Source organism: Triplophysa dalaica, chromosome 13 (genome assembly GCF_015846415.1).
Source record: "Triplophysa dalaica isolate WHDGS20190420 chromosome 13, ASM1584641v1, whole genome shotgun sequence".
Classification (NCBI taxonomy): Eukaryota; Metazoa; Chordata; class Actinopteri; order Cypriniformes; family Nemacheilidae; genus Triplophysa; species Triplophysa dalaica.
In genome coordinates, this window is record NC_079554.1 from 21,026,491 (window position 1) to 21,042,302 (window position 15,812).

A 15,812-nucleotide genomic window follows, 5' to 3' on the forward strand; every position below is an offset into this window, starting at 1 on the left:
ATGAGATAAGGTGATTATAGAAAAATGCTGCAATTTGAGTCCTGTCTATCCCCTATAAAGGAAAAGTATAAAGAGGTACTTGAATTAGAGCTTTTAGTCGCCTACGTAAATACCAATATAAAGAAATATAGACATATTCATAAAAATCATCATTGTGTTTTAATGCTGGCATATTATAAAGATTTACGTTTCCATATAACATAGGCTATATATATATATATACACACACATATCTGTATATACTCGCCTGCAGTATATAGCTACAGGGTGTAACTTTCCTCCTATCCTATGTGGACATTTTTTACATTTCCTGACAGTGACACACCCGCACAGACATCACCGGATTTGACTCAACATCTGGATTTATAAAGTGCCAAGAGCATAAACATCCGCTGCCTATCCGATTTCAACAGACTGTCAGGCCACAAGGTCTTTTTTACACGCCCGTATCGGGCATCTTTAAACCCAGTCTGCGCCAGCTGCATTCACCCGCCCGAGAACAACCTCCCGCACATCTACTTCAACAAATGCCCTCATGTCTTAGGACAGTTGACCTTCCGTCCAATCGCTCTCCGAAATGAACTTGAGAAGCAGCACAATCGACCATTCACAAGCCCGAACACTGACGTAGAGGCGGGAAGAGGGGCGTGGCTATCGAATCTAGGGTGTCGCCGTAGTCGCTCTATTCGAAGGCGACGGCGGTTGGTCGGTTGTCTGTGTGTTGTCCTCTTCTAAACTCTACAAACGGACCCGGTACGGGCTGTCGGTTCTGATCCATTTGCGAGACGTGCGGGCGGTGATTTGCGCGGTTTGGGATCGCTGGGATGAAGCGGAATATTTTTTATTTGAATCCGATCGCTGGTGTAGTTTGAAGAAAGAGAGAGAGAGAGAGAGTCGGGCGGAGGAGCCATTTTGTACCGATAGTGAGAGAGAAGGAAAGAGAGAGCGATATAAAACAACACACGACAACCAGTCATACGCACTCCGAGAGTAAACGCACGTCCATAACAGCCTCGGTTCAAGTTTGAAATAGTCCACAGAGGGAAAATCCACGAAATTCAGCTGTCGCGAGACTGACCGGTGTGTGTTTTTGGACCGCACACGCGCGCACAATCTTTCTTTCTTGAACACGCACTCGGGTCTTCATCCGTTTATCGTCGGTGTGTGTTTAATAACCGCTCAAATGGCGAAGAAGACATATGATCTGCTGTTTAAACTGCTCTTGATCGGGGATTCGGGAGTGGGAAAGACCTGCGTGCTGTTCCGTTTCTCCGATGACGCCTTTAACACCACCTTCATCTCCACCATAGGTGAGTAATACACCCGAACCGGTTCCGAGTGTTTATTCATACGTTTGTGTGGGAAAACATGTTGGTATGTGTGAATGGATGACGACCCGGGCCTTCGGTCCGGCATGCTAACAGGCTAACCGATTTAACGTCACATCAGCTGATGAGATCGTCAGAAGTCAGCAGAAAATATAATGGTCGGGATCATATGTCGGGGCGGGAAGTTTGTTTTGGTTCGGTTTTGTAAACTATGGGATGTACATTTGTCAGTGTAACGTTGTGTGTAATGTGGCTGTTGTTAGTGATGTTGAGCGTGACGTTATTTTTCTAACGTAAACGTTACCTTTCACGCTTTATTTTGAAAGAATGTGACGTAAAGAAGTCTTGTTTTTAACCGTTCTGGGTGTAATATTTATTTAGTTGTGAATCAGGTTAAATGTAAAGTTACTGTTACAGACAGTCAACCTTTAAATCATTCAGTTTAAAAACGCAGTGGTTTAAAGTTCCTTGAAATACACCCACCGTGTCACCAATTGAGAGAAGAAAAATAGAAATAGAAAAATCGATCGTAAGTTATTTGTTAAAAACCATAAACAATTCATTGGTGTGGCGTCATCTGCCGCTCTGATGCGCATGCGCGACTTTCTCGTGCCAGAAGAGCGATTGCCCAACGTGTTCTCTGGTAAACCTGTCATTTCATTACCCCGTGGTGTTTGCTCTATGATATCATTAGGAAAGCACATTTGGGTTGGAGTTTTGCTGGTGTGTGTTTACTTGAGTTACTTGGGTTTAGTCCAGGTGGGATAGTTGATAGCTGATCTCATTGCATTTCAGACTTGTGTTTTCAAAGTAGTTGTGTGTTGGATTAGATGAAATCAACCTATTACATTCCCTTACAAAACAAACTTTGGTATTACCATTGAACATTATGGCAGTGTACGGAAAATCATTATGATTTATTACTATATGTGATCCTGGACAACAAAACCAGTCTTATGGGTAGATTTTTATACAATCTGAAAGCTGAATATATACGATATTTCTGTGGATGTTTAAATTGTTAGAATAGGACAATATCTTGGTGAAATACAACCAAGTATTGGAGAGTGCAATAAAAATCTAAATATTGAGACAATCGCCTTTGAAGTTGTTAATCTTCTATAGCTGGCCATTCACTCACAATTAGGTAGGAAATTTATAAAATATCTCCATTAAACATGATCTTTACTTAATATTCTAAGAATTTTTGGCATAAAAGAATGTTTTTTGTCTTTTACTAAAAATGTTCCCGTGCTACTGAAGACTGGTTTTGTGATCCAGGGTCACATATAACCATATCTCTCATCTTGGAAAGATGGGAACCTCATCAAATTCATCCATTTAACACAAAACCTATCATATAAAAACTTGATTTAGATCAAACTTTCTTCTTTTAAAGTGATGTCACAGTGCGGTGATATGTAAAAAAGACCCAATACGATGATTTTTTTGGTCCGTCTCAACAACAATATAATAGTGAAACCAGATTGGATTACAAAAAGCATATTTTTCATATAAATACATTTGATATGTCATGGTTTTGAAGCTGAATACTACCACACCGCCCTCAAATGTCATGATTCTCTGAGTTCGCATGTTTATACGGTCTGGGGCTATCAAATGCTGTGTTCAAGTAAACGCAGTCAGTGATGTTAGATCACAGGAACACCATTAACATATTCGCAGGGAACAGTGTATGTTAGCTGTCATCTAGCAGATGCTCTTGAACTCATTGCAGGGTCATTTCTCTAGGGGTAACAGGAGATCCAAGTGCTACACTGGTTCATGGGGCAAATTTAGACGCAGCCACCCATGTTCACCCATGTTTATTTAAAAGAACTCATCTCCAGTATGGGTTCCATATTATATTTTGTAATGCAATGCATTTATTTGTAGACCAAAGTCCAATTTAAGAAGAGATCCTGCATTTTTGGACTGTGTTAAACATCACGTAGAAATGTTTTACATCCTTTCAGATTACATTTAGCAGCGTTTAATACGTGTTAAGGTGGTGATACATTTTACAATGAACGCAGCAAATAATAAGCGCCGTTGATACCATTAGGGTATGTGGGTAGGTCGGTTTAGAAACACATCACCTTTTTCGCAGGACTATAAATTCCTAATGAATAAAGTCAAGTCATCTCCGACACTTTTCTCTCTATCATAAAATAATGCAACATTATGGATGAAGAATGGCATGTGAATGCTGATTTCAGACATTTGTGCCTGTAAATCTCTCCTTTATTCTAGTACTTGGCAGTATTCATTCAAACTTTTCTGAATTTAGCACATCCAAGTCTGCAAAGATGATAAGAGTATGTTTTATAGTTAATAAAAATAACTATTATGCAACTTTCTTTAAACCGTTATTTGTGTTACTCTGGAAAACAGTCTGCTTTTTTAAAGAGAAAATGAAGAGCGAAACAGTCATCGGTGGTGTTTCAGGCAGACATAATCCCCTCTTAAATCTGGATATAATAATAATTCCAAATGAAAAGGAATATTACTTGGTTTTGTTCTGGGCTGACGAGGGTGTGACCTTTACGGCTGGATTTCATCTGCTGTGAGTCACATGATCGCAGGCGGTATGGCAGGTGACCACATCACACGCGGTGGATTCCACACCTTTAGCTTGTGTGCGTGAGAGAGAGATATTAGGGGTTATTTGTTCAAATTTATCAGAACATTGTTGATGTACTAAACCATAAGGAAATATTTCTTTGTGTGATTCGAATCAAAATATGATTTTCTATATTTCTACTTCGGTGGGTTCCTTTTGGTTTTATCTTCTAGTTTCTTTTGTTGTTCTTCTCATTTTAATCTGAAATTGTCTCTCTTGTCTTAAAACGTATTCTTGTCTTATTATGAATCATTCATCAGTTTTTATTGTAATCTTTTATCAAAAACGTATTTTCACTTGATGTCACCAAGCTTACGGTTCCATCGATGACCCCGTTTATACCTGTATCAACATCCCTCTAATATGATCTAAATAGAAGTGGACATGCTTCTGAATGTTGTGATATGATCATTTAAACGACTTCCAGAATATCTACTCTTGTATGTAAATAAATGTCCCTTTTCACCAATCAATCATTTTTAAATTTTGATACATAAAATTCCTCCCAACTTTATTTTTGGCCTCATTGAAGATCCTATTTCTTTACAAATCGTCAACGTACTTTAAAAAACTTTGGATCTCCAAACTTGTTTCAGGAAATGGAATAAACCCAGCACTTTTTAAACGATGTCAAAAGTTAGTTACAAGCATTTTTTAATACTTTTTATTGGTTAGATATTTTCAGTGTCAATCATAAAGGGCAGCTAATAAGAAAGATTTATGGCAAAACATAAACATCATGAAATATGAGGGACAAGGTTGCAGAAGGACAGCAGCGAAATATTACATTATAGAAGTCAAATGGTGAATGACATTTCATGTTGGCTTTAAGTGAATCTCTCTGTCTGTGTGTCATAGGTCTTAAAATACTCACCGGAAACTCCCTCAAGTCCTTGTGTGATAGATCACCTTACACACGCACGCACACAAACACGCACACAAACTTACTACATATTTAAACGTTCACACACTTGTTTTAAAGAGGATAAATGTCTAAACACAAGCAGAGGGACGCAGATCTTCCAGATCGGATGTGATTTTCACACACGCTGTGAAGTTCATTCTGTTTTGTTGATTGACAGGATCTTGGCTCAGTTGGGTGGGGCTTTGGTCCTGACCCTGTGGAGGGGCCTCACAGCTGCTGAGGCTCATGGGAAAAGTTCTGACTGGCTGCATGTCAAGAACCCTTGCAGATTCACAAGGATCGTGCTCGTTTTCCCAATATCGTATGAGTAGATTAAATGTCCAGCTGTCAGAGTTCGCAGGAGTGTGCGAGGGCTCTCTAGTCAGTGTCCCTTGACATGTTTCCAGAGGTCAGCTCTGGTCCTGCTCCCCTCCGTCCTCAGCATTGTTTGCTTGTGTACTTTTCAGTCTCTGTTGTATTCCAGGATGACTAGAACATTCTCTGGCTCAGCATAGCTCCGTTCTGTGTCCGCTGTTGAGTTTTGGTGTGGTTTTTTGTATTGTACGAGAGTGACTCAGTATTTGGCTCCTTGTTTATCGCTGCATAAAGTGGCTCCCACCCATCGTGCAGCTGTGTGTGTTTGTGTACGTTCGATATTTCTGCTGAATGTGATGGGCAGACTGGTCCCCGGTGCACCGCACAGTCTACATTTTCTGAAGAAAACAAGTATGCCGTTATTTTTCACTTTGTTAGACCCGTCCGCCATGATGCTAGGGTGAGGTGGTTGCGAACAAATTGCTTTTATAGATTGCATGTGGTTGTGTAGAATGTGGTTGATGTATGTTTCTGCGTGACCAGGGTAAAACTGCCCACCCCTAAATCTCTGACATTTAGGAACTTGGATCTGCTGGGTATTTTCCATTTTATTGTAATCTGCTGATGTAGCATTATTCATGTCATTCATTCTTTGAGTGCTAGTAAAGCTGCGAGCTTATGTTGTTGTTACACAAAGTTAGCTAACAGGAAAGTGTTCGGCTTTGAACGTTGTCTTCTGCATCTGAATGCCGTTACTGTGTGTTGGGACCATTAAACTCTTTATGACAGTTTCACAGATGAACCTTTCCATTCTGATCGCCTGTCAGTGTTGGTCAGTGCTAGTCTCAACCACACACACACTGCTTGTGTTCCTCTAAACCCAAGAGATCTCTGTACCCTTCAGCATCACAACCAATATAGACACAGTGACACTTTCAGCCCTCCTGGGCTCCTCTGGGTTTATACAGAACAAATCATTTGTCTGCAAATCGACAATCACTTACCTGTGTTAATAGAAACAGTGTTATGGTTTATAAGACTAATGGATATGTATTGCTGGCATTCGACCTAAACATACCTTTAAGTCAACATGGCATTATAATTGACTCCTAAAGTTTTGTGCGTCTGGTCTCATTGTGCATCAGTTGATGCTGTTCAAAAGTGGAAAATGTTTACATGTCTGTACTGTTTTTCTGTTTCCTTTTTCTTTTTAGGAATTGATTTTAAGATCAAAACAGTTGAATTGCAAGGAAAGAAGATAAAGCTACAGATCTGGTGAGTTCTGTAAACGCTTATAACTTTCACGTCTTTAAATGAAGTTGCATTGCTTGTGGAGTTTACTTATGGAGGTTCATTGATGATTAATGGCCAGAAGTGTGTAATTAGTTGTTGATGTGTTTTTTCAGGGATACAGCAGGTCAGGAACGGTTTCACACCATCACTACCTCTTACTACAGAGGGGCCATGGGCATCATGCTTGTGTATGACATCACCAACGCCAAGAGCTTCGAAAACATCAGCAAGTGGCTCAGAAACATTGATGAGGTCAGACATTGCACTGACAACATGTAAACATACACAGACTGTTTTGTATGTTAAGTAGAGAACGTCTCAACAATAGATGAAGTTATGAAAGGGCAGTCTGTTGAAAACGCAATAAATGCTGATTTATATTCGCCTTGGATGGGGGAAATTGCTGATGGTTTGACTTTCGATACGATGATTCTTGCAGAAGTTACAGACGGTCAGCAATTTCATTAGATTTCATAACAAAATGAAACTCGATGAGGTCTGACGTTGTCTCCTCCCAGACTCAGGGCATTGGTTAAAGAATTATGACTGATGTTAAGGAGGTCAGGTTACTCAGACTGCAGTGATCGGAGCCTCAAGTGTTTTTCAGAGGAGTGCGAATTGTTAGCATTTTTTGCTTATCAGTTTTGAGATTGAAGAAGGAAGTACAACATCAACAATTTATTTTAATTTCATTATCAGAGATTAAAGATAGAGATGTGTAAGGGGGGTGTTTTTATATAGGCCCGGTTTCAATGTTTGAGCTGTCTTAACTGTTCATAACTTGCCCTTACATTTCTTAAAATATGTCAGTGCCATTGTTTTGTCTCAAGATGCGCACCAGTAATGTTATTTCTATGGTATTTTTGTAAAAGCCACTTAAATATCCTTATTTAAATGAGGCGTAGTCCTGGCTGAAAGGGATACGTTACCAGCAAATCAAATCTTCCTCATGACTCGCCCTCAAGGCATCCTAACCATATATGGTTTTCTTCTTGAAGAATAATGCAGTCAGATTTATTAAACCACTTATCATTTTACTTCCAAACGGTAGAATGGGAGTAAACAGGTGTTGAGTTTTTTGAAGCTCCAGAAAGTGCAACTATTGATCAAAGAACTGCTCGACACAGCTCCGTGGTCTTAACAAAGGTCTTCTGAAGCGAATCGAGGCGTTTGTTTAAGAGAAATATCCATTTTGATTTGTGGGAAAGTATTCCTTTAAGCAAAGACTTGTCTGTGAAACCGGTCCTTAAAGTCTTTGGGCCATTCTTTTACACAACGACAGCATATCTTAAACATATCTTTACTGAGTGACATCACCAACTACTGGACTGGCATTTGTAAGTGTTAAAGTCGTTTAAAAGCCATTTATAGCCAGGCAGGGAGGATTTGGGTGTGTTGTTGTGTAAACAAATTGTTTATGGTGTTTGTGTGTTTATTGCAGCACGCTAATGAGGATGTGGAAAGGATGCTGCTAGGCAACAAGTGTGACATGGAGGACAAACGTATTGTACCCAAAGCCAAGGGGGAACAGGTGAGATGCTGCAGGCTGTGTAGGGGTTAGAATAGTTGATCAGTCAACTAGTTATCCAACAATTCACTAGTTGTTGAGGTTTACTGTTAACTTTTTCATTATTTCATGTTTGTTATCTCACTGTTTGAGAATCAACACTAAAAATATTAAGGATTCAGATATGCAAAAAATAACACAAAATCTAAAGATTTTGGTTGGGTTTTGGACTAAACTTTAGATTTTCATGAATGCTGAAAATAAAAAAAAAAATCAAGACCGTATTAGGTGGACATTATTCTCTCAATAGCTCTCCGTTGGTTAATAATTATAATAGTTTTGCCCAATTGTTTTGGGTAAATATTGTGTAGCACTTCAGACTTGTGAATTAGAAATATTTGTAGTGTTGCATTATCTTTGTTCAGTCTTCATATTAATGAGCTGTTCCTGGTTTTCAGATTGCAAAAGAGCACGGGATTCGCTTCTTTGAAACCAGTGCAAAAGCCAACATCAGCATCGAGAAGGCGTTCCTCACGTTAGCAGAAGACATTCTCAAAAAGGTGAGTTTGGGAATGTATGGGCAATTTATAACACACCAAAAACACGTATTCGCGGCATATGACCCTTTAAGAACATCATTAAATTTATATTCTCCTAAACGCTGACAAAATTCGAATTTAGAAGATATATTCGCTCAAAACTGACAAAGCAATCTAGAAATTTGATGACGTCACGCAACACTTCAGCTTTTTGTCAAATAAAATGCGCTTTAAAATCTAAAGAGTCCCAACCTCTTCACTATGAAAACTCCTGAAGTGGCGCGTCATCAGCCACTCGTTTGCAGGCCCTGAACCAGTTCAAGGAACGAAAACAAAAAACGGAAACAAATGACATTTTGACCGGAACAAAAACAAAATCAATTTTAATTGTTCTGAACATAAACACTCATTTAAAATGACCATTAACCGGTTAATAAAGTTATTTTCTCATTCCCTTTACATTTAATTTGAACAGCACACACAATGCAACATTGACGCATCCAATTTGATTTAATTTGAAATACCAGCGCAACAGGCATCATAGGCTCAATCAAGACAAGTAGGCGTCACCTCAAATATATAGTGGTATGTTTAGCCTTAAGTTAAAACATGTTTAAAAAACGTGAAGTTTAGCCACTGAAAGTAATGGAAATATCTTTGGGGTGAGATTTAAATTCTGTGAAGGAATGTGAGCCAGCTTAAGTAATATTGAATCTAAAAACTCCTATAGGCCTACGCTTATCATTGTCAATTACATTTTTTAGATTGGTCGCCATCAAAAAATTCTGTTTGTTAATATTTCATCTATGACAAGTCGTCTAATAAGACTGTCTATAAAATCGTTTGGATGCCGGGCAGAAATAATCACGGCGGTAACCTGCAGAGGCACATACAGTGTAAACATCAGCAGAACGTGCTGATTCAACAAGCAATAATAGCATCTTCATCGAATGGACAAACGATTCTGGATGCGGTTATAGTGAAAAAGTCAAAGACTACAGGCCTATATGTACAAATGTGTCCCGATGTTCTGAAAGATGCGTGCTTGGAGCTAGTTACTGTCAACGGGAGACCGTTTAGATTAATAGAAGACACTGGGATCAGAAAAGGGCTATAGGAAATTATTTCGTCATCAACTCCTCGAATATCTATGCTATGGTGTCAAGTGTTGCTGAGGCAGGAAGGGAAAAGCTAAAGAATGAGTTAAAGGGAAGGCTACGGATGTTAAAAATGTATTCGGTCACATGCAGAGACCGGTCTGTTCTCAGCATTTATGTACAATATACTGATGGAGAAACAGTTCTCTCGCACTTTGGCTGTAAAAGAGCTAAATGACAGACACACTGGCGAATATATTTCATCCATCGTGCAGGATGAATGAAATATATGTGTGTTCGGTAGTCTGAGTTGTTCGGCTCATACATTGCAATTAGCAGTTGACGTTGCATTAAAAGAGAAAGGATCAGCCAATTTCATTTCTAAAGCGAGACAAGTAGGGAAAATTGTCATTCTTCTGAAAAGAATGGAGCAAAAGAGGGCCGTTGTTGACTGCCCCAGACGCTGGCATTCTACACAAGACATGCTTGAGCGGCTTTTGGAGCTCAGGAATTCTTACGAGGACAATCACCAAATATCAAAGAACTACATTTAGGTGATAACGAATGGGAGGAAATTTTACTAACTTGGCGAGTGCTTTAAAATCAGCTGTTAATGGCAAAAGATTTTTTTTGTGAAAATGAATATACATTTTGAAGTTTAGGGCAATATTAAAAAAATGTTGTTACCCGTTATTTTTTCTGAGAAAAATGTTTTCTGATCGGCCATGTTTAATGAGGAACGCATGAACAGAAACGTTAAAATACAGATTCTGTGGATCGGAATATTTTTTACCCGTTTTTAAGCCCTGGACTTTGTACATTTATTACGTCCTACATGGTACGCATAGGGAAACGGGGTATGAGTCAATATGTCTCTCGCTGTCTGCATTTTACAGTTTAATTTACATCAACACATCAAATAATCCTGCAAGTTCCAAGGCTCTCGTTTCACACGTTTTTACACAAGAAATCAAAGATTGTCTGTTGCTAGCTGTTCTTATGTTTCTGTTTTTTTTCACAGACACCTGTAAAAGAGCCGAACAGTGAAAATGTGGACATCAGCACTGGGGGCGGAGTCACAGGCTGGAAGACCAAGTGCTGCAGTTGAACACACACACACATTTACATACACCCCTCACACAAACACAATCTTTTCTTCTGTATCTCTCTCTCTCTCTCTCTCTCTCTCTCTCTCTCTCTCTGTCTCTTACCTCCTCTCTCTCATTCACTCATCCCTTGTTTCTGTCTAACACTCTTTAGTTCTGTCCTTCTCATGGGATTCTCTGTAAAACCACATCTCTAACATTTCTCACACTCACAACTGCTTGCTGACATCATTTTTATTTCTGTAAAAAAATGTAAAGAGAAAAAGAAAAGTCGTTTCATGTCTCTTCTTACTTATTTTAAAGAAAGAACGAAATGAGTTTAAACAAACGAAACAAAAGCGCATTCACTACTACATGAAGACCGGCGGTGGACCTGGAGACGCCGTCCGTCGGGCGCAGAGGAGCAGCCGTAGCGTTCAGTATGACATCATAGACGAAGACTTTTGTCAAGTGTTGTGTGTTAGTGTGAGATCTTCTCTAGCTGGGGTTATTTTTTTTATTTCTTTCGTCCGGTGCCTTAATGTCGAGCATAAGAGCTCACACCCAAAACACACATTTAAACATCACACTTCTGTAACCGTTACACACACACGCACACTGGTCCTCTCATCTCTGACTGACCCCCGCTGGACCCCACACATGCCCGAACGAAACCACCTGGATTCATTCTGTATGCACAGAAGAGAATGGCATTATACTTTTGTTTTTAAGTGTATTTTTTTTCCCCCAGAATGACTTGTTTTATGAATCTCCTCAATGTATTTTTTGGTTTTGTTTACCCTCACTTACTCAGTTACTCATTCTCTCCTGCATGCTGGTTTCTTTGGGTTTTTTGGGGTCTTTTGTAAGTTTTGCCATGTTTGTAATTTACAGGAAGTATTTCTTCTAGTCAAGATACGTGTCAGGGAGGGGAGCGTTCTCTTTGGAAACTCAAACAATTTTGCAGAACCATTAAAAATAAGCTTGTTTAAGTTACATGTTCGCCCCGTTTATTAAGGAAGGAGTGTTTGTTGCAGTGTGTGTGCGCACGTGTGTGTGTTTGTGTGCTTGTGTGTGTGTGTGTGTTTACAGTTCTTAAGACACAGGAGCACTAACCTTATTTCCGAAAAAGGAACTGCTGGTCAATAACAAGTCACTTATTTTCTATTGATGTTCCTTTTTTATCAGTTATTCCTTTAAAAGGGTCAGTTCACCAAAAAAGAAAATGTTATAAATTACTGACCTTCATGTCATTCCAAACCTGTATGACTTTTTCTGCAATATGATGTTTTAAAAATGTTGGTAACCAACATTGTCCCCCCATTGACTTCCACTGTATGGGAGCAAAACCACTGAGACCTTTCTCAAAATATCACCTTTTTTGGTTCTACCTGATGAAATGGTCGTGTATAGGTTTTGTGCCACGTGAGGGTGAATCAGTAATGCCATTTTTTTTGGTTGAACTATCCCTTTCAGTATATTTCACAGGAACATGGAATCAGATTCTGCTTGTCAAATAGGAAATATAAATCATTTTCAGTAATATCTATGTGAGGAGAATCAACTTCACCCTTTCATTTACTCAGGTTCAGGTCATTGATGTAAACATAAAACCTGTTTTAATTTAATTATTTGTGTTAATGTCAATAGAGACACCTAAAAAAATACAAAACTGAAGCAGCTACAATAAAGCCATTTTAGTCCTATCTAAGTTACTTTCCCAGGCACGGTCATTACCATCCATTTTTCTAAAACAATTTTATTGAAATTAATGTTTTACTACTCCCTGAGTGATCAAGTGTAACTACATTTACATTTAGTCATTTGGCAGACGCTTTTATCCAAAGCGACTTACAGTGCACTTATTACAGGGACAATCCCCCTGGAGCAACATGGAGCTCAAGGACACACTGGTGGTGGCTGCTGGGATCGAACCAGCAACCTTTGATTTACCAGTTCAGTGGTTTAACCCACTAGACCAACATCTAACTTAAGTATAGACAAAAATCCTGTGCAAATTGTTTAAAATCTCAATTAAATGTTTTCTTGTGTTGGATTGAAAACACTCTGCTAAAACACAAACATTAGCCATGTTAAAATACTCTACGTATATTAGCTTATAATTAGTGAATAGTGCATTAATAAACTGTTGAATGCTTGAATATTTACAACAGTAAAAACTATTTTACTACCATATTTTTTCATGTGGTTAGACATTCATGGAGAGAATTAGATTTGTTCGTATAGCTTGCAACAATTTGTGGTGAATTTTCTTCACAAAGTCGGCCAAAACTGCATTTAGCCTCCACTAGATATGTGAAATAACTTAAAATGCTTTCTTGATTCTTCTGGGGCATTTCTCTGCGTTTCTGGATTTTGCTTACCGACTCTTGTGCTACAGAACCACGGTAAGAAACAAAAGATTTAGTTAAAATACTTGACTTTAAATGGCCTGACGGCATAAGCAGTGAAACCCAGTCAGCAAAGCAAATGTAATTGAACTGAAGAAACATTGGGAGCAGTTTGACAGGTAGGCCTATAGGCCATCGATAAATTATTTCTCTCAGACAATCCATTCACCTTTAAATGAAAAATGTTTCGAAACACTAAATTTTCACTGACACTCTATTGTTAATGATTCTTGTATTTGATATCTCCTTTGGCAAGATTTGTGTGCAAGACAGTCATAAATCTTCTTATGTTAATGTTGTCGTGTGTTGAATACTAAACATGTTACAGGAGAAACACCCCTGTCCAAGATCTGGGTTCGCATAGAGGCATCACTAAATCTGTTCACATAGTCTGACTCCTAGGACACAGAGATCATCTGACCAGCATGTGAAGCTATCAGTCACAGGCAGAAGTCTTCTCTTGTGCTTTATTTTTACAGGATCCTTTGGAAATAGTCTGAATTCAGTTCCAAATCCTGGTCTCACTATACAGAAAAGGGACTCTTCTGTAACCCTGTTGAAAAAACAGCACATGCTGGGTTAGTTGATGCTGCTTTGAGCATCTAAGGACCTGCACATCTATGATAAATGGTGTGAGATACTGATATTTTGTCAACCAATACCGTTTACCAGATCAAATCTGATAAAGGAGGTTTAGTCTGATCGTGGTTTATACAGTATGTTGATTTGGCATCACACTGGAATACTAAAGGCTTTTTTGCACACAGCGGAATGAATCACAATCTGCCACTGGAATAAAAATCTATTTATCCGGTTTTTCTTAATCAACAGAGGAAATACGTATTAACTGATAAAAATGCATTTCAGTTATTGAAATTAATCTCACAAAACACGAATATCTGTTATGCATCTTAGGACATAAACATATATCCTGTAGCTTCATAATATCCGCTTTAAAGAAAGTGATGAACTGCTGTTGACAGGTTACCATGACGACCGCATGATGCCACTAACCTCATGGTTGGTCAAAAAGGCCTTTGAGGCTCCTCAAGTCTTTAAGATGATTTACAATTTCTGCCGTTTTGTCCATTCACTCAGTCACATTCTACTCCGAACATCCCCTAAATTCTTAAATTCACTTACTTCTTGACAAAGTATACAAATAAGATAATAATAAAATAAAGTGCATATTGCAAATAGACATCATTGCACACGATAAGTCAGTGCTCATGGTAATATTGCATAAAGTAATTGTTAGATTATTAAATTCCCTGCAATAATAAACATAGGCATGGCCACTTATCTATTATTTAAAGCATTTTCTTGGTGCATAATACAGCACGTACAGCAAGGCTGTCATTTATCACCTTATTTAGTTGGGTGCTCGAAGACGTTTGCTCTTCTGTACTCTATGTAACATGCTTAGTTTGAGGAAATAAACAAGCTTGATGCAACTACACCTCTGTGTCAGTGTCTCTTGCTCGCTCTACTGAGAACATTCCCTCAACATCAAACCCATTTATTTTTTTGGTCTGATTATTTGAAGAGTGATTCAAGCACAAAAAGAAACCAGAGTTCAGAAAGGAACACGGAGTTTAACAATAAAGTTATTCTTGGATTTTGTGATTTATCTGCTAAATATCAAAGCATCTCCTTTTAAAAGGTGTTTATTTAATTTCTGGGTTCTGATTTTACACCACACGATGGCAGCAGAATTCAGAAAACGATCACATTTATCTGGGCTACATTTTAGAAAATCAGACAGGATCCAGAGAATAAAGCATACTTATATTTTTATTTGAGTATATGTATGGCAAATACAGTGGCTCTTCGGGTATAATTACTTAATTTGTTTTTATTAACTGTAAATGACATGACTGGACAAACTACAGGTGAAACAGCAATGATGCGAAGAGTCAATTTTAATAAAAAATTTTCATTAAATCTTTAAAACGGAAAGCAGTGCAATTAGTTTTGTTATTATTGATTGAAATATGTTGTAACTAGAGTTAAACGAACACTTGTCGACCAGTGTTTTCATTACAAAAAACTTCAAATGAAAAGTTGAATTTATAGATATATTATATATTATAGAATATTCGATTAAAAGTCAGATGTCCACTCAAATAGACTTAACACTAACATTGAAAACATTTATGTAAACCCAAAACCCAATAAATTGTAAAGAGAAAAAGGGTCGAGTAAAATTAATAAAACAATTTAAACATCTAAACGTCACTACATTAGAACACAATATTTTAATTTTATTTGAAAGAATATTATATTAACAACGTTATTTTAGTAGTTGTTTGAAACTAACAAAGCCACTGCTTAAAAAGAAACTTAACGGAGATCATTGCGAATATAAATATTTCAAATAATTTTAAAACTAATTTATGGAGGAAATATGCATTATTGGTGAGAGATAGTCCGCTATAAATTACACAGATGTGTTTTATAAACGCGCAGACAATAGAAAATCACTTTAAAAACGTATTTAATGTTTATTTTATATATATATACTTTCAACAAAACAATAGCATTTCTTCAAAACATTGTGAGAAGAAACAATAAAGGAGACACAGAATAAAGTATAGGCTACTTTTGTCAACTCGTATACAACTTCTACAAGGATAGTTCGACCCAAGAATTAAAACTCTATTTTATTTACTCACGATTATACTTATTTCAAACTTTCTTCTGCAGAACA

At 37.9% G+C, this 15,812-nt stretch overlaps 1 protein-coding gene across 1 annotated transcript; it reads left to right on the forward strand.

Moving 5' to 3' along the window:
* Positions 1–666: 666 nt before the first annotated feature.
* On the forward strand, positions 667–11,687 carry rab10 (RAB10, member RAS oncogene family). The gene is made up of 6 exons (XM_056764165.1): positions 667–1,310; positions 6,385–6,445; positions 6,577–6,715; positions 7,905–7,994; positions 8,429–8,530; positions 10,628–11,687. Exons 1-6 carry the CDS (start codon positions 1,184–1,186, stop codon positions 10,712–10,714), a joined length of 606 nt encoding a protein of 201 aa, XP_056620143.1. The 5' UTR covers positions 667–1,183; the 3' UTR covers positions 10,715–11,687.
* The last annotated feature ends 4,125 nt before the right edge of the window (positions 11,688–15,812 follow it).